This window comes from Coregonus lavaretus, assembly GCF_964263955.1.
Source record: "Coregonus lavaretus genome assembly, contig: HAP1_SCAFFOLD_224, whole genome shotgun sequence".
Taxonomy (NCBI): Eukaryota; Metazoa; Chordata; class Actinopteri; order Salmoniformes; family Salmonidae; genus Coregonus; species Coregonus lavaretus.
The window spans coordinates 330,372-350,618 of record NW_028158475.1 but is presented as its reverse complement, the minus strand read 5'-3'; the positions used below and the strand labels follow the sequence as shown (position 1 = coordinate 350,618).

Genomic DNA, 20,247 nt, shown 5'->3' with positions numbered 1-20,247 from the left:
AGACAGAAAAAGAGAGACATCCTGCCAAATGTATGACCATATTAGAGACACATATTTCCCTCAGATTACAGAGATCCACAAAGAATTCAAAAACAAACCCAATTTTGATAAACTCCCTTATCTACTGGGTGAAAAACCACAGTGTGCAATCACAGCTGCAAGATTTGTGACCTGTTGCCACAAGAAAAGGGCAACCAGTGAAGAACAAACACCATTGTAAATACAACCCATATTTATGTTTATTTATTTTCCCATTTTGTACTTTACCTATTTGCACATTGCTACAACACTGTATATATATAATATAACATTTGAAATGTCTTTATTGTTTGGAACTTCTGAGTGTAATGTTTACTGTTAATATTTATTGTTTATTTCACTTTTGTTTACTATCTACTTCACTTGCTTTGGCAATGTTAACATACGTTTCCCATGCCAATAAAGCCCTTAAATTGAAATTGAATTGAGAGAGCGAGAGCGAGAGAGCGAGAGCGAGAGCGAGGAGCGAGAGTGAGAGAGTGAGAGAGTGAGAGAGTGAGAGAGAGAGAGAGAGAGAGAGAGAGAGAGAGAGAGAGAGAGAAGAGAGAGAGAGGAGAGATGAGAGAGAGAGAGAGAGAGAGAGAGAGAGAGAGAGAGGGGGCTGGTGGGGAGAGAAGGAGAGAGAATGAGTGCATGTACTCACTGAAAGCCAGCCAGGTCTGTCTGATCTGCAGGTAAACAGAGGAAGTCTGTTTTGCAGTCCCAGGTCACGGATAGTGACGTCAGCACCCGGCTCTCCCTTCAGGTTGCGGTACTCCATGGCACAATGGAAGATCCCTAAACATTTTAAAGGTAAGAGTCAGCGAAATGACGTTGCATGAGCATCACTGCAGATATTGCAATGAGCAAGATGCATGACTTCCCTCTCACACAGTGGCGCACAGTATCTGCGAATGTGTACAGGGTTCGCTTCACGCCATTACAGCCTGGTAGCCATTGGACCAAATCAGCAGAGAAGTTTAGCATTGCACTCCAACGCTCTTAGTGAAATTTACCCACTATGCTGTTTACTTACTGCACCTACGTCATATCCCTCTAACATTTCTTAATGGCTAACTTGACAAAGCACAATGTTAAAATACTTCTTTTGAATGGTACTTTAAATAGGTAAAACAACAGTGTGTTTTCAGTTAGACGGGTTTTAGGAAAAGGGAATATCATACCATAGCCGATGACCAGTATCACCATGACGATCATGACCCAGATCATGATCCCGGCCAGGTAGCGCAGGAGGACGATGAAGATGAGACTGACCACCATGGCTATCACCAGACCACTGGAGGAGACAGGAAATAACATTCACATTCACAGACCTTTATTAAGATAATAATATAATAATAATAATAATAATAATAATAATATGCCATTTAGCAGACGCTTTTATCCAAAGCGACTTACAGTCATGTGGCATACATTTTTACGTATGGGTGGTCCCGGGGATCGAACCCACTACCCTGGCATTACAAGCGCCATGCTCTACCAATGAGACTGACCCCCCCACTATCACCAGACCACTGGTGGAATATAGATAATAACATAATAATAACACACTTTGTTGTTCCTGTGAGGGAACACCCATCTCTATGGGGAAATGTTTACTCAGCAATACATTATTGGGATAATAGGCATATAGAGCGTGCAACTTTCTTTATTGTCTTGTGTGATGACTGTGTTTAACACGGAGAGATACTCACAGCAGTATCCAGTACCAGGACACAGTGTAGTCCTCAAAGATCCTCATGGCTACCTGGCGAGCCTCAACAACCACATTGGACTTCCTGTAAGAACAACAACAAGTCCACTTATCACTTTGCTAACAATTGACGGACAGACGGATAGACGGACGGACAGACAGATTGATACGTTGGTTGGTAGGTTGAGTGATTAATTAATATATCGACGATGCATTCAGGTTGAGGCATGAGGACTCACTTTGCCGCGTCCAGGAAATCCGTGGCGTTCACATTCTCCCCCTCCCCGTTGTCAAAAATAGTCTCGTTGCCAACGACGACCACACCACCTTTCATGGTCCTGAGAGCTGGGAGGCACCGACGAGTGACTGGAGGGAGAGGAGAGAGAGTGGAGATTAAGAATCATTGACCGTGTGGTCAATACATTTACTAAATCTTCATCAAAACACACACGCGTGCTCCACACACACACACACACACACACACACACACACACACACACACACACACACACACACACACACACACACACACACACACACACACACACACACACACACACACAAACACACAAACACACACACACACACACACACACACAGTGCACACAGTGCACACTATGGCTCGTGAGAAGACTTACAGGGTTTGCTAGACATGAGCATGGAAGGACACAGGCCATCCCTCAGGATCTCAGGAGCACTCTGCAAAACACAACAAAATCACCCTTAGTTACACATTATTTCATTAACTACCTACTTTGCCACTGCAAATGTGTCTCCTCTGTCGCCCACCATTTTGGAGAAGTCCACTTCTTCCTTGCAGAACTGCTTGTAGTACTCCTGGTCTCCTTTGCTCAGATAGGCTTTCAGCAACGTCATGTGTTTGGTAGGACAGCTCTCCACACATAACTGAGTGGTGGGGCACTGGAACTCCAGCAGGGTCAGGGGACTGGCACACTTCAGGATGTTGAAGTAGAACAGGAGAGGCTTCTTCCTGTTAGAGACAGTTATATAGTAGTTCATATGTAGAGACAGTTATACAGTAGTTAATATGTAGAGACAGTTATATAGTAGTTCATATGTAGAGACAGTTATATAGTAGTTCATATGTAGAGACAGTTATATAGTAGTTCATATGTAGAGACAGTTATATAGTAGTTCATATGTAGAGACAGTTATACAGTAGTTAATATGTAGAGACAGTTATATAGTAGTTAATATGTAGAGACAGTTATATAGTAGTTAATATGTAGAGACAGTTATATAGTAGTTCATATGTAGAGACAGTTATATAGTAGTTAATATGTAGAGACAGTTATATAGTAGTTAATATGTAGAGACAGTTATATAGTAGTTAATATGTAGACAGTTATACAGTAGTTAATATGTAGAGACAGTTATAAGACAGTTATATAGTAGTTAGTATGTAGAGACAGTTATACAGTAGTTAATATGTAGAGACAGTTATATAGTAGTTAATATGTAGAGACAGTTATATAGTAGTTAATATGTAGAGACAGTTATATAGTAGTTAATATGTAGAGACAGTTATATAGTAGTTAATATGTACAGGAAGTACATATACAGTGAGGGAAAAAAGTATTTAATCCCCTGCTGATTTTGTACGTTTGCCCACTGACAAAGACATGATCAGTCTATAATTTTAATGGTAGGTTTATTTGAACAGTGAGAGACAGAATAACAACAACAAAAAACAGAAAGACGCATGTCAAAAATTATATAAATTGATTTGCATTTTAATGAGGGAAATAAGTATTTGACCCCTCTGCAAAACATGACTTAGTACTTGGTGGCAAAACCCTTGTTGGCAATCACAGAGGTCAGACGTTTCTTGTAGTTGGCCACCAGGTTTGCACACATCTCAGGAGGGATTTTGTCCCACTCCTCTTTGCAGATCTTCTCCAAGTCATTAAGGTTTCATATTTTCTATGGGATTAAGGTCTGGAGACTGGCTAGGCCACTTCAGGACCTTAATGTGCTTCTTCTTGAGCCACTCCTTTGTTGCCTTGGCCGTGTGTTTTGGGTCATTGTCATGCTGGAATACCCATCCACGACCCATTTTCAATGTCCTGGCTGAGGGAAGGAGGTTCTCACCCAAGATTTGACGGTACATGGCGCCGTCCATCGTCCCTTTGATGCGGTGAAGTTGTCCTGTCCCCTTAGCAGAAAAACACCCCCAAAGCATAATGTTTCCACCTCCATGTTTGACGGTGGGGATGGTGTTCTTGGGGTCATAGGCAGCATTCCTCCTCCTCCAAACACGGCGAGTTGAGTTGATGCCAAAGAACTCGATTTGTCTCATCTGACCACAACACTTTCACCCAGTTCTCCTCTGAATCATTCAGATGTTCATTGGCAAACTTCAAACGGCCCTGTATATGTGCTTTCTTGAGCAGGGGGACCTTGCGGGCGCAGTGGGATTTCATTCCTTCACGGCGTAGTGTGTTACCAATAGTTTTCTTGGTGACTATGGTCCCAGCTGCCTTGAGATCATTGACAAGATCCTCCAGTGTAGTTCTGGGCTGATTCCTCACCGTTCTCATGATCATTGCAACTCCACGAGGTGAGATCTTGCATGGAGCCCCAGGCCGAGGGAGATTGACAGTTCTTTTGTGTTTCTTCCATTTGCAAATAATCGCACCAACTGTTGTCACCTTCTCATCAAGCTGCTTGGCGATGGTCTTGTAGCTCATTCCAGCCTTGTGTAGGTCTACAATCTTGTCCCTGACATCCTTGGAGAGCTATTTGGTCTTGGCCATGGTGGAGAGTTTGGAATCTGATTGATTGCTTCTGTGGACAGGTTTCTTTTATACAGGTAAGAAACTGACATTAGGAGCACTCCCTTTAAGAGTGTACTCCTAATCTCAGCTCGTTACCTGTATAAAAGACACCTGGGAGCCAGAAATCTTTCTGATTGAGAGGGGTTCAAATACTTATTTCCCTCATTAAAATGCAAATCAATTTCTAACATTTTTTACATGCGTTTTTCTGGATTCTTTTGTTGTTATTTTGTCTCTCACTGTTCAAATAAACCTACCATTAAAATTACAGACTGATCATTTCTTTGTCAGTGGGCAAACGTACAAAATCAGCAGGGGATCAAATACTTTTTTCCCTCACTGTACATCCTTCAGGGCGTTCTTTTTTATTTTCACACAGCAGGGTGTTACAGGCTCACCACAGGGCATCAGGATAATACCACAAAATACATTAACACAAAGAGACAGATAATAACTTGACATGTGAATGGACAAGAGGAATTCTAAAGGATCAGAAATGAAGAGAGATGTTCAAAGGCAGAATAGAGGGGGGTAATTGAAGGGACTTACTCCAGGGGGGTCCCGGCCTGGCCACAGAACTGTCCTCTGCTGTCAGTGGGGTAGATTACCTTCCTGGGGTCCCCCTGAGACCAGGCTGGAGTAGGAGGAAGTATAACAACACTGTAGTTCAGATACAGTCCAGTTATCATAACAACACACAATTGAATAGAATCACTTCAAATAGAATAGAATATCACTTTACAGTGTCTTGTTAGGGCCTTGTGTTTTGGTTAATCATGTCACATGACCTGGATTTTAACCTTTATTTAAAGCTTTTTCATCAAACTGTCCCCTTTCCTTTTTCTGTCTGATGGCCGAGCACCATCCTCAGACAATTGCTTTCATTTTTGGTCCAATTATCATTTCTGGAAAAGGCTTAAAATAAAAGTTCAAATCCAGGTCATGTGACATGATTAACCAAAACACAGGGCCCTTGGACTGATGTAACGGCCAGTAATAGTGTAGTTTTGGAGACACTCACCCAGGATCCCAACAGCAAAGTATCCCAGTATGGCCAAGATGAAGAGAATACAGCAGAACACATCTGTGCAGCCCCTGGCAATCACAAGAGAAGAGAGAGAGAGAGAGAGAGAGAGAGAGAGAGAGAGAGAGAGAGAGAGAGAGATAGAGAGAGAGAGAGAGAGAGAGAGAGAGAGATGGTTAGACTGCTATTTTTTGACGTTGAGCTTTATTGAGCTTTGCTATGTGGGTAATTGGTAGAGTGAGGATTGGCTGTCAAAGCTGATAATGAGATGATTACCTGTTGTGGATGGGTCCTTTGAAGGTGGGGTCAAACTTCCTTGCTTCACCTGTGAACAAGCAAATCGAGAGAGAGCTTAGTTTTTGTTTAGTTTTTACATTTATACACAGGTGTGTGTACGTGTGCATACGTGAGTGTGTTTCTGTGTGTTTATATCTGTGTGTATCAGTATATCTGTATGTGTGTGTACACATTGACAAAGCTGGGACATATTTTCCATAACAAAAGGATTCTCCCGCGAGACTGACATGCCTAGCAACCCACAAAATGGCTCCCCGGTGACTCAGAGCTCCCGGTGGACATTCCTAGGTGCCATAGTAATGCTATGGTAACATCTCAGAGACTAGAGAGATGCCACATCAGACAGCGCATCTACTCAATTCACCATAGTCTGTTAGCAGAGCAAGACAGTTATAATGTTGTGTACACAGTCTAAAATGTTCCTGATACAATGTATTCTACATAACATCTGGAAACCAATACAAAAAGCTCAATCAGCCAATAATTTTTTTGTCATTTAGCAGACGCTCTTATCCAGAGTGACTTACATTTTCGTGATTTTCCCCGTACTGGTCCCCCGTGGGAATCGCATGGGACCACAGTATGCAAATGATGTAGGGCAACATTGTATTTCCTGTTTTGCATCTAAGATCTTGATACTTATCCTGTTATGACATTTGGCCATGTGTCTTGTTAATGAACACGTCACATTATTTTCCGAACATAGAGCACAGTGTGACTGAGAACATTGTTGCAGACCTTCCATCCTGCTCAACAAAAAAATAAACACCCCTTTTCTTCAGATGGCAGAACAGTTAGTTTGACTGTACAGTATCTAAGATCATTATTGTATGAGCGTTGGAAATCCCATTGTACACAATGGCTGCAATGTGATGACACACTGTAACCTACACTCTTAGAAAAAAGGGTTCCAAAATGGTTCTTCGGCTGTCCCCATAGGAGAACCCTTTTTGGTTCCATGTAGAACCCTTTTTGGTTCTAGGAGTGTACACTATTTCACTGTGTCATCCGATCACACACATGTTGCAACCATCGAACACCCAGTGTACCATAGACTAAACCAGATTGAGTTGGCTCAATCTCAACCACATTAATTTACTGTGTCTTTAAGTACAGTCTATTATGTTCAGTTCAAAACATAAACAACAACACATCTGAAAAGGCTTTTCCCATCATGCCATCAGTCATCACAGTGAGAAGTGAAAGAAACTGGCACAACAACAAACGTTACAACGCTGACCTGAATATTTACAATACCTTTATTTGTTGCCATTCTCACTCCTCAGTCACTCCTTTTCTGTCTTTTTCATCAACAGGTTGGCTGTATTCATGTGTTGAGTTGCCTATATTTCTTTCAGAATACTTTTACTGCATTAAGTGTGTCTATACTCTAGACCACCACCTTAGACTTCACTTCCTTCTTCCTGTATGTTGCAAAATAAAGAACGAGTCAAATCTTGTATCTCAGAGAGTTCTGCCTTCCTTTACCGTTATGCTCTCTCCTTTCACTCGCTCTCTCCATTCCTCCCTCTCTTTGCCTCTTTTACTAGGCTCTTATCATGGGAATGGGTGGCACACAGGAGGGTTGGAGAGGAGTGGAGAGAGAGAGAGAGGTAGCAGTGTTTCTCTATTCCCTCGGTGGCACTACTTAACCTTTTTCACTCCTAAAATGACTTTGGTGACAAGTTCAGCCTAATTCAGTGGATTTTAAAAGCTACACAGGACTTGAATCTATCCTGAAATAGATGGGTGTGGATACAAAAGTTGGGGTGACTAGAAATGAAGCTAAACATCTATCACTCTCATGTAGGTAAAGTATGTAGACACTGATATAATAGCTACAGTGATGATCTTTCGTTAACACTCAACTGCAATTTCCTTCCTATTCAGGGGATGGCAACAGGCTATGCACCTAACTGGGTCGACTGCAAACATACAGTATATGGTGCACTGTGCAGGACTTAGTTAGGTCTAGTGGTTCATACAGAATGTTCCTTCAAATAACATATGCAACATTATATCTGTAAAATGCCTACAGGAAGAGGATCCTTCATATGATTCAGCAGTTCTCTCGCTGGCCAGCAAAAATGATGGGACTTATTTTCAAACTTGTCACTCCTCTGAATGCCTTCACAACCGTACTGGAAGTATCTCTAACTAGGCTACATATGATTTACAAACAATTTCTTAACTATCAAATATATGATCTATAAACCATCCAATTCAGAATGAGCTCAAAATGAGTTTTCAGCAAAACATTGACGTGACTATGTTTGTAGTCTACCCAGCATACTCTGACATGTATTTTATATTGTATTATATATTGTATTATACAGGGCGCATTTGGAAAAGAGACATAGGTCTCAATAGGTCTTCCCTGTCAAAATAAAGGTGAAATACAAAAAATGAAAATGCAGCCTGCATAGACCACCATACATACATATCTGAGACGGACTGCGTCTGATCTGGAAAGATGATAAGCCCTCCTACATGTTCTCTCTGGTCTGGCCATGACACCTTCCCACCTCCAAGGCCATGTGATAGACAGCATGGTATAGACAATACTGGCTAGTGTGTATTGACAGATTTCAGTCTGACAATGGGACCTAGAGTGGGAGTAGCCTGGCTGCAGATCTGTTTGTGCTGTCTTGTCAAATGTCATGGCATGACAATGACGTAAGCAAGAGAGTTCAAACAGATCTGGGGCCAGGCTAGCAGAATCTTTTATCCAAAACGACAAGCTCAGTGAGTCCTTTTAGTATGTGACCTCAGCGGGAATCAAACCCACGACCCTGGCGTTGCTGGCACCATGCTCTTACCAGCTGAGTCACACAGTGATGTCATGATGGACATGTTCCACTTCCAGACCCATTGGGACTATTGAATGACCTCTACCCAGACACTCTTAATGGGGTTAGTGGTCTAGTGATCTAATGGTTTAATGGTGTCTGCTGTTCTGTTGTGGTCTAGCACACAGAGACAGGGCATCGCTGCCATGGCTGGATTGTCGTCATGGCAGTAGCTGCAGATAGGTGATGGTGAAAGAAGCCTCTTGTTCCAATGTTATTCAAAAACATTGTGACGGCCCTGAATATTTCTGAACCGTCTCAAGGCTTCTCCTTCTAATAGGGCGCTTCCCCTTTAATTCCCCATTAAATAGCCAGCATCAGCTGCGCAAAAGGGAAGTGGTGATTGAGACCTGAATGAGGATGGGTACTACCTTCAGTTCATGAAGCTTCGCCATTACGGTTGTTTTGTTGCCTTACAGTGTGTTTTGTGGCCTTAAAGCGAGTTTACCCAGGATTGGATCCACTCTGTGCGTCTGTGGACTACAACTCTCCGTTGGTTTTTGTGGCCTTTCCTCCGCTGGAGGGCTGTTGGCGGATTGTCTGACTGACCGACTGACTACAACTTTTTGTATACGGTATTTCATTTGTTTGGGGTGATGTATACTGTGATTTATGTAGTTGTGAGGACGTATTATTCTTTGGGTAGTCTTTGATACGCTTTATAGTTGTGTTACAAAATAAGTGTTATTTTGAGTGTATGAATATACTGGGTTTATGCTACGGACAAGCGTTGCGGGACTAAGGGCACTTGAGCCACGGAACTGATTTACCGGGCTGGACTTTTTTTATGCCCGAGGTACAGGACATTTCTAAAGGAACATAAGTGCATTGATTTGTTATATTGTTGTGTGTGGGTGGGTGTGATCATTTATGTTGTGAATACAACCAAGCAAAAGAATACACTTGTTTGAAGTTCTTTCCAAGGTTTTAAGGGGTTTATGAAAAGTATATTTCCATCTTGACTTTTACATAAGTCCTTTGTATTGGTGTGACTTGACGGACCAGATGGGACTCATTCCCTCCCGAACTAAAAGGAGAAACCCATGCTTTCTCTGGTAGGCACAACCTACCTGGCACCCCTATAAATACCTCAAGTCAAAACCGTTACATAAAAAATGGCACCCCAGATGGGACCTCAACATTGAGAACTAACCAAAGCAAATCTTTTGAGTGGAATTAAAATAATGGATTCACTACAAGAAAATGTGCTCATCCATATCCTACCTGTCAATGGGAATACACAGGGCCATTCTGACTACCGAGCCAACAATACAAATCATAATGTGAATGGAAATAATGGAGTTGATGTGGGCCAGAGCCCTGGGAATCTAAATGCTCGGTCTGGACCACAGGCCACAGGTCTAACTAGTAACTCACTTATTGACATGGATCTGTGTGAAGGTACTGAGCTAGCCCTCCCTCTGACGCCCAATCTTCCTCCATTGTCTGGTTTATCTCCAGAGGTGGTAGTCTTACAACTTCAAGGTGACATCCTTGATATTCGTAAGACTCAACAACATCTCCAAACTCTAATCCATCATAAATTCAAATGTCTGAGTGTAGAGCAACAACAGAGTGCCATGGAATTCAGAAACTCACTGAGTACTCTAACTCACACTCTGACAGAGCTCAGTGAGAGGGGAAGACAGGAAATTACTGGTGCCATGGACAGGCAGTTTGACTACCAACAAAGCCAACTCACTGCCACTCTCCAGTGGCGCCTGCAACATCATCACACTGAGGTCCTCAAGGACGTCAATTCTGTATTTTCTCCCCTGGTTAACACTGTAGACCACTTGCAGACAGCGCTCTCTAATTGTGTTAAAATGTTGGATGATGTGTCTGTTGACATGGCCTCCATTAGGCACAACTCCTTGCAGAGAGCTTCTCTTGTGTCCACTTCTGTTCAGACCACTGAGGGCCAGGCGGGCACCTCAGAACAGCCAAGACAAGGCCATGCTGCAGCCACCCCTTGCAGGATGCAATCCACCATGCATCCTGGTGTTCATTTTCATGGTCCCATAACTCCTTCACCCTCTACTTCCTCAATCCCTCCTAGCTCTTTTGTTCATGGTGATTTGAGTAGACGTCATGTGGGAGCGATGCCCATTAAATTGCAATTTCCCACCTTTGGGAAAAAGGATGACAGTCCTGATCCGCTAATGTATCTGGAAAGATGTCATGACTTTCTTGCCCTCAATCCCCTGGCTGACGAAGAACTCCTTGCCACATTGAGGAATGTGTTGCATGGGACAGCTCGAGACTGGTGGGATGTGGCACGTCTCACCACTACCTCCTGGGCTGACTTTGAGGCCAAGTTTTCCTCTGCATTTCTGTCTGAGGACTACACAGATGAGCTGGCAGACAGAGTCAGGAATCGAGTGCAAAGGGAGAATGAGAATATTCGTGACTTTGCATACGGTTATCACTCCCTGTGCAGAAGGTGGAAACCTGGCATTGAGGAGGAAGAGGTCATTAAGTTGATCTTGAAGAACATCAACCCACTACTAGCCAGTCAACTCAGAGAAAGAGTCACCACTGTTGATGGACTGGTTCGCCTGGGACAGCAGTTCGAGAAGGACAGAGAATGCCAACAGCAATATGAACAGAGAAAGAAACAGACACCCAGACAGTTACCCAAGCCAGATCATCAACCACAGCCAGAGTCTCCAGCCAAGACCCCTCCCATGTTCTGTTGGAGATGTAGCCAAAAGGGACATTCTTCAGCTACATGTCCAAGACCGTATCAAGTAAACCCTTCCAGAAACCACAAATCACAACAGGCCAACACCCCTAACACCCTTCGCAGGAACGACCATCCTACTCTGGGTGCTTTGACCAGAGCTGAAACCTCAAGAGTCACTGCCTACGCCCCCCCGCCGACATCCCCTTCCTTTCAGTTAATACCACACCAGCTGGTGTTACCCCTGTCCATAGGCTCATGGACAGGAAGAGCCATCCTGGACACCGGGTCATCCTACACACTGCTCAATGAGAAACTGTGGAAGGAGGTTGAAGGTCCAAAATACAACTTGAAGCCGTGGACAGAAGGTCCACTGTATCTGGCTGACGGTGCGGCTAAACGACCACTTGGATGGAGTGAGGTGGAGTTCCGCCTGTGTAACCGCTCCTATATGATTCCTTCGGTTATCCTACAAAACAAGAACCTTGCTTTTCCTGTCGTGTTGGGAATTGATTTCATGTACTTCAGTGGTGTCCAGATGGATATCGCACACAATTGCTACTGGTTTCCAAACAATCCGAGCAAGAAGCATTTCTTCCAATCAGAAGTTACAAAGTTACATGATTGGGGTCTAAATGTGGCAGTCTTCTCTGCCGTTGCTACGGTACCACTAACCCTGGATAATCCTTCTGAGGATCTCCTTTTACAGGCTGTAAGAAGAGCTCAGCTGGAACAGCCAGAGGAGTTAAGGCTGTTGGAACAGCTGCAGAATAATGCTGATGTGTGTACTTCAAAGTTAGGACGCACCGGACTCCTGAAGCACAAAATATTCCTTACACAGGAAATGCCGATCAAGCAAAAGCCATATCGTTTGTCCCCAGCGAAGCTAATCATCCAAAAGGGACTCATTAATGATATGTTGACACAAGATATAATAGAACGTTCCTCCTCTCCCTGGGCTGCTCCTGTTGTCCTCATTCCAAAAAAGACCGGTGGTCTTAGATTTTGTGTGGACTATAGGAAGACCAACAATGTTTCCCAGACTGATGCCTATCCTCTTCCCACCATCCACGAGATCCTGGAGTCATTGTCTGGCGCGGTTGTGTTCACTACCCTGGACCTCAATAGTGGCTATTGGCAGGTTGAGATGGACCAGGAAAGCAAGGACAAGACTGCTTTTGTCTGTGCTGAGGGCTTGTTTTCCTTTAAGGTGATGCCTTTTGGATTAAAGAATGCACCTGCCACTTTCCAAAGACTCATGGAGATTGCGTTAGGTGGGCTCAAAGGGAAGATATGTTTCGTCTACCTGGACGATATAATTATCTACTCCCAGAACAGAGAGCAACACTTTCAAGACCTTCAAGCAGTGTTGGACAAGCTAAGAGAAGCTGGTCTGACAGTGAACATGAAGAAGAGCAACTTCTGCCAAACCTCCCTGAAGTTCCTTGGCCATATTGTGTCTTGTGATGGTATTCATGTGGATCCTGAAAAGACCAAGGCTGTACAAGACTTCCCTGTGCCAACCACACTCAAGGCCCTTCAACGGTTCCTTGGGATGGCTGGATGGTACCATCGGTTTGTGTGGAACTTCTCCCAGGTGGCAGAACCCCTCAACGGGTTGAAGCGAAAAGGAGCGAAATTCCGATGGACGGCAGAGTGCCAGAACTCCTTTGAAACCCTGAAACGACACCTCGTCACCCCTCCCATTTTGGGTCATCCCAACTTTGATTTCCCTTTTGTTGTTTACACTGATGCAAGTGATGTTGGACTTGGTGCTGTCCTAGTCCAACAGACTGGACTTGGTACTGAAGAAGTGCTAGCGTTCGCCAGTCGGACATTGAATGGAGCAGAACGGAACTACTCCACAACCGAGCAAGAGTGCCTTGCAGTTGTCTGGGCTTTGGAAAAGTGGAGGTACTACCTGGAGGGAAGACACTTCACTGTGGTCACTGACCATTCCTCCCTTGTGTGGGTGTTCAAGACCAACAAACCAAGCACCAGGCTCATCAGATGGGCTCTACGGTTGCAAGAGTTCACCTTTGCAGTAGAATACAGGAAAGGAAAATACAACACTGTTCCAGATGCCTTATCCAGAGCTCCTGCTTGTGGTAATGGTGGCCCTCATCTTACATGTGCTACTGTCCTGTCTAGCAGTCGAGACTCACCCAAAACTGACTTTCCCATCTCTGATGAGGTCATTTGGAAAGCCCAACAGGATGATCCCGAAGTACAGGCTTTGTACCAGACTATCCTGGAAGATGAAGAAAAGATGGTCAACCCTACCACAAAGCTGACCATCATTGAAGACAAAGTCTACCGAGTTGTACAACTACCTCACAGAACACTCTACCAAATATACATACCTGAAACTCTACGCCTTCAACTGCTTCAACATTTCCATGAAGACCCATTAGCTGGTCATTTGGGCAGGTTCAAAACCTACAAACGTTTGCAAGCATTACTGTACTGGCCACATCTGAGCATGGATGTGAAATCACATATCCGAAAATGTCAGGTTTGTCAAATGTACAAACCAGAAGGTAGAAAACCTGCTGGCAAGTTGCAGCAAACTGTGGTTACCCGACCTTGGGAAATGTTAGGAGTGGATTTGATGGGTCCATTTCCTAGAAGCTCCAATCAGAATGTGTACATGCTTGTTTTTGTTGATTACTATTCCAAGTGGGTTGAGCTCTTTGCCCTGCGTCAGGCCACAGCGAGGACCGTCTCTAACATCCTTACGAGAGAGATCCTGACTCGCTGGGGAGTGCCTGATTACATTCTGTCTGATCGAGGTTCCCAATTTGTCTCTGATCTCTTTGGAGAGACCTGCCAAAGATGGAACCTGAGACAGAAGTTGACCACAGCCTATCACCCACAGACCAACCTCACTGAGAGAGTAAATCGAACCTTGAAGACAATGGTTGCTTCCTATGTAGGGACCCAGCACAAACACTGGGACAAGCACCTTCACGAGTTTCGATTTGCCCTGAATTCTGCTGTGCAAGAGTCCACTGGAGTCACACCTGCAGAGCTGAACCTAAGTCGTCTCCTCCGAGGACCCTTGGATATGGTGCTACAGCCCCAGCAGCTTACTCCAGACGCTGCTTGCTATGACCAGGTAGTCCATCTCCACGACTTGAGAGCTCTTGTCTCAAGGAACATGATCCAGGCTCGACTCAAGCAGAAGAGAAATTATGATAAGAACAGACGAGACCTGCAGTTCCAGCTTCGTGATCGGGTGTGGCTTCGCTCTCATCCTTACTCGAAAGCTGAACAATTCTTCTCGGCCAAGCTCGCTCCTAAATGGCAAGGACCATATAGGATTGTGGAGCAGGTGGGCCCTTTGAACTACCGAGTGGTGAAAGAGGACACAGGTGAAGATATGCGCGTTGTCCATGTCTCACGCCTTAAGGCCTGTTACCCCTCGGCTGAGGAATTGGAGGAGATTGAGCGCCGCAAGGTCCTGGAGATCTTTGAAGAGGAAAGTGATGAGGAGACCTTTCTCGGTTTCCCCGACCAAGATCTGCCTTCCCGGGCAATGGTCGGCTTTTTCCAGGGGAGGGGGTGTGTGACGGCCCTGAATATTTCTGAACCGTCTCAAGGCTTCTCCTTCTAATAGGGCGCTTCCCCTTTAATTCCCCATTAAATAGCCAGCATCAGCTGCGCAAAAGGGAAGTGGTGATTGAGACCTGAATGAGGATGGGTACTACCTTCAGTTCATGAAGCTTCGCCATTACGGTTGTTTTGTTGCCTTACAGTGTGTTTTGTGGCCTTAAAGCGAGTTTACCCAGGATTGGATCCACTCTGTGCGTCTGTGGACTACAACTCTCCGTTGGTTTTTGTGGCCTTTCCTCCGCTGGAGGGCTGTTGGCGGATTGTCTGACTGACCGACTGACTACAACTTTTTGTATACGGTATTTCATTTGTTTGGGGTGATGTATACTGTGATTTATGTAGTTGTGAGGACGTATTATTCTTTGGGTAGTCTTTGATACGCTTTATAGTTGTGTTACAAAATAAGTGTTATTTTGAGTGTATGAATATACTGGGTTTATGCTACGGACAAGCGTTGCGGGACTAAGGGCACTTGAGCCACGGAACTGATTTACCGGGCTGGACTTTTTTTATGCCCGAGGTACAGGACATTTCTAAAGGAACATAAGTGCATTGATTTGTTATATTGTTGTGTGTGGGTGGGTGTGATCATTTATGTTGTGAATACAACCAAGCAAAAGAATACACTTGTTTGAAGTTCTTTCCAAGGTTTTAAGGGGTTTATGAAAAGTATATTTCCATCTTGACTTTTACATAAGTCCTTTGTATTGGTGTGACTTGACGGACCAGATGGGACTCATTCCCTCCCGAACTAAAAGGAGAAACCCATGCTTTCTCTGGTAGGCACAACCTACCTGGCACCCCTATAAATACCTCAAGTCAAAACCGTTACAACATGGCATTTGAATGTCGATATTAATCTTGTATATTCATTAGATATTACTAATTCCATGTGTGTACAAGCATAGGTTGGAAGGACTTCGCTAATAATATAGGCTACTACAATGGCAGGTAGCCTAGTGGTTAAATCATTGGGCCAGTAACCGAACGGTCACTGGTTCTAATACCTGAGCAGACAAGATGAAAAATATGTCGATGTGCTCTTGAGCAAGGCACTTAACCCTAATTTGCCCCAGGGGTGCCGTACTACAAATTTCCTTGCACCTATCTGGTGTAGGTGACAATTAAACAACACATCATATTGATGTGGAAAAGGTCATGGTGTAGTTTATACTGCACAACTCAACAGCTTCCAGAGTAAACTCTTCTTTGGCAGTAGACTGGAGAAACCATCAGATATTCCTGGATGGAGCCTGAAGGGGGGGGGGACGTGTCCAACTCCCTTTTCTGAAGTGTCTAAACTTGTCGCTGGTTGCCAAATAAATCCAGCCCAAATCCTGCCTGCCGCTCCCCTCTCATTCCCCTACATGGCTCACTACGATCACACTAAGCAAATCTTTCTAACAGTTTTGCTGTGACCTGACAGCCAGAGACAGCATGACAAAGGATCATTGTGAAACAACACACACACTCAGATGCTGTGTGTGTGTGTATGTGTGTGTGTGTGTGCGCCACTGGAGTTAATGAGTTGACTCAGTGCCCCTAGACTCAGTGTGTTGAGTGGGTACATCAGACACTCAGCAGCCGGCCTGTGCATGCTGCTACCGGCTGGTGCTTTAGACTAGACAAGACATCCAGCCAGCACACTGGCCTACTCATACACAGTCAGAGGATATTACTATAGACAACATGGCAGGATACTAGCCTGCTCCCTAGGCTGTTTGGGCTGGTTTGCTGTCTCCAGGTTGTTGGCAAAACAGTACAAAGAGACATGATACCAGGGCCTGTATGTGTCTCAGAGTAGTGCTGATCTAGGATCAGTTTCAATACTCCTCCTCCTAGATCAGCACGCCTACCTCCTAGATCAGCACTCCTACCTCCTGGATCAGCACTCCTACCTCCTGGATCAGCACTCCTACCTCCTGGATCAGCACTCCTACCTCCTGGATCAGCACTCCTACCTCCTGGATCAGCACTCCTACCTCCTAGATCAGCACTCCTACCTCCTGGATCAGCACACCTACCTCCTGGATCAGCACTTCTACCTCCTGGATCAGCACTCCTACCTCCTGGATCAGCACTCCTACCTCCTGGATCAGCACTCCTACCTCCTGGATCAGCACTCCTACCTCCTAGATCAGCACTCCTACCTCCTGGATCAGCACTCCTACCTCCTGGATCAGCACTCCTACCTCCTGGATCAGTACTCCTACCTCCTGGATCAGCACTCCTACCTCCTGGATCAGCACTCCTACCTCCTGGATCAGCACTCCTACCTCCTGGACCAGCACACCTACCTCCTAGATCAGCACACCTACCTCCTGGATCAGCACTTCTACCTCCTGGATCAGCACTCCTACCTCCTGGATCAGCACTCCTACCTCCTGGATCAGCACTCCTACTCTGAGACACTATGAATACAGGCCCTGGCTAGCAGGAAACTGGGATCCAGGCTTTTACTATCTATAGGTACCTGAAACATTGGTTTAAATGCCTTCCGTTCAGTTTATGACCTTTCTGGCTGATGTGTGATGTGAGGGCGGGGAGCTGACTGAGGACAATGCCTGTTTACATGGCAACAGGAAAGTCACAAGGATACTGTACTGACATCAGTGGCTCCTAAGATAAACCATAGAGCAGGGATCATCAACCAGATTCAGGCCAATTTTTTCTTGAGCGGATGGTCGGAGGGCCGGAACGTAATTACAAATCATTTGTAGATTGCAAATTGACTGCAATAAGCCCAAACAGATCATATTTGACTAAAACATAATAACATGATAATGTGTCTCTCTATTATGCCTGGGAATACTTGGGAACAGATTTCCGAAATTAAAATCACTTGAAGCTGATTTTCTGGTGTTTTTACAATTATTATTATTCATATACATTTTTGTTGGGCTCAGAAAACTTGGGGGGCCAAATAAAATCACCTGCCAGTTGGGGAAACCTGCCATAGAGAATGTGCCTATAAGTCAACTATTGTCCGTCTCTCACTCCCTTTCCTACAAACTAGTAATACTGGATGGATTTCAGTGAATCCAATTTAGCATTAATTAAATTACATTGGAATTACAAACTTAGGCCTCCATCTTCTTCATAGTATGACTAGGGTGGGGCCTAAAAGCTGAATTACTGACAACGTGTTGTAAGCCTGCTATGTTGGAAATCAGTTGAGGTTTGAAGTGTAGGTCTATTCTAACATGTGATGACATTGACTGGAGGGATTAAGGTAAGATAAACAGGATGGAGGAAACTCGATGACTCAACAGATCTTATGAACAACAACCCAACCCAAAGTCCAACCACCATTTGGAAGTACAACTGCAGCGATGGACAGGCTCACCATCAGTCTACCTCTTGAGAGACATATGTGACATGCCACGCAATGAGTGCCGTTTTAGAAAGTCATTATGGCAAAACGTAAATAAATCAGTGTCAATGATGCACCATAGCTGAGTGCCAAATGTTTCTGCTGCGGTGGTGTGTGTGTGTGTGTGTGTGTGTGTGTGTGTGTGTGTGTGTGTGTGTGTGTGTGTGTGTGTGTGTGTGTGTGTGTGTGTGTGTGTGTGTGTGTGTGTGTAATAACCATATGGCATTCTACATATCACCACATGGGTGTTGTCACAGCTGATTTTTGCCAGGAGGAAAAACACACAAACAACTTCTGCTTCTGTGAGAGAGCAGACTGAGCCAACCTCAGAGTTATAAGCTGTCAATTCATTCATTGTATTGATTATTCTGTTGTGGAAATTAATTGGCAATGAATTATACATTGCCTGCAAAGCAACATTTGACTAATAGCTTTGTCTAATATACTTGTTCAAGTCAAATGGACAAAAGCCTACTGCTGTAGAAAAGACTATCCGACTTTGCTGTCTGATTCTTCTGATTCCAATTTGTGGGAACAATGGACCGTGTGGGAGACATGTAGGCCTAGGTGGTTATTTATTTCCATATGATCAGTGTACAACAATGAATATCACTTAGTCCTTAAATTGAACATAAACAGCGCATCTCTTGAGAGATGTAGGCTAGAGCAGCACGTCTGCAAGCCTTTGATACACGCAAGATTCATTCTTTGTAAAAGGGTATTTTTAATGGGAAACGTAAACTATTATTCTGCACACTGATTAGGATGATGTTTTGCCAAAGATGATGATGCGATTTAAATCTGTTTGGGAGTGGGACACACGCGGCCGGTCCCCACCCATCATTCACGAGTCATTGTTTCCATTTCTTCCACCCACACCCCTTTTTACAAAAATAACGGTGCAAAGAAAATGCGAAGAAAGGGAACATTTCTTACCATATTTCGAGTCCGGAGTCGGTTTCTTCTCGTCTAGGTCCATGGTTGAATACTTGGGTGTTCTCGCTGCTGCCTGTTGATCCAATTTTGGACAGTTACCATGGAAATGTCGGAGAAAAAAGCATCAATAACACTGTTAGCGATTCCCTATTCGCCGTCAAAACCGAACGTACTGTGGCAAAACCATACCAAATCATGATACATTCCATACCGCGAGACATTGAGACAGGGGCCAATCAGATATAAAAACCAACAACTGACAGCTTGGTCGGCCAATTAAATTACCCTGAAGGCGGGGCCAAAAATGTTTTCTCTTGCAGCTACCTCAAAGGAATGTGAAGAGGGGTTGTGCTACCAGACACTATGAATAGCCTATTTTAATTTCAAAATCATTAGGGAAAATGATTCTTTAGAACATGCAAATAAAATGTAGAAGACTGTAAGTTGTTCAAACTAAAAGGTTATCTCTCACAGTTTGAGTGGATTTTTTTTTTCATTCCCAAAATTCACTTCATATCAACAAAATCGAAAAGAATGCAAACGGTAAAAAGGTGCATGCAGTGAAAGAGAGTAAGAAAGAGAGACTCAATCAAGCTAGTCCTCTTGACTTCTTTCTTATCTCATTCTCGTTGGCACCAAAAGTTTAAAAAGTGTTGATAGGGGACAGAATGCGGTCGGACCATCATATAATTGGCATATACATTACTCTTACTGAATTTCCACGTGGGTGAGGATATTGGAAATGTTATCAAAGCCTATTGGATGATAATTTATTTTTAACTAGGACAAAGGAATTTATAACTGACTTTTTCCGACATAACATAGGTACAGCAAATCCCCTTATTGTATGGGACACCTTTAAATGGGCCTTTAGAGGCCATGCAATTCAGTACTCATCTCGAAAACAAAAGCAATTTAGGTCAAAATAGTTTATACTAAC

The 20,247-nt window shown here is 44.0% G+C and overlaps 1 protein-coding gene and 1 pseudogene across 2 annotated transcripts in view; one reads left to right on the top strand and one right to left on the bottom strand.

Annotated features, from left to right (window-relative positions):
* Positions 1-685, top strand: part of LOC311123970 (choline transporter-like protein 2) — a gene marked incomplete at its 3' end in the record, with an annotated part of 10,611 nt that extends 9,926 nt beyond the window's left edge. The window contains exon 6 of the mRNA XM_084198186.1: positions 670-685. Within this exon, the coding sequence (XP_084054312.1) occupies positions 670-685 (16 nt within the window). The remainder of the gene's footprint in view (positions 1-669) is intronic.
* Positions 686-689: 4 nt separating this feature from the next.
* LOC311123966 (choline transporter-like protein 2) lies at positions 690-19,458 on the bottom strand (annotated as a pseudogene). Its single transcript has 10 exons — positions 19,308-19,458; positions 5,831-5,879; positions 5,552-5,625; positions 5,080-5,164; positions 2,522-2,723; positions 2,371-2,431; positions 1,972-2,098; positions 1,734-1,817; positions 1,203-1,315; positions 690-816 (listed from the first exon to the last, which is right to left on the bottom strand). The product of its transcript is annotated as a choline transporter-like protein 2 (transcript).
* Positions 19,459-20,247: the final 789 nt, after the last annotated feature.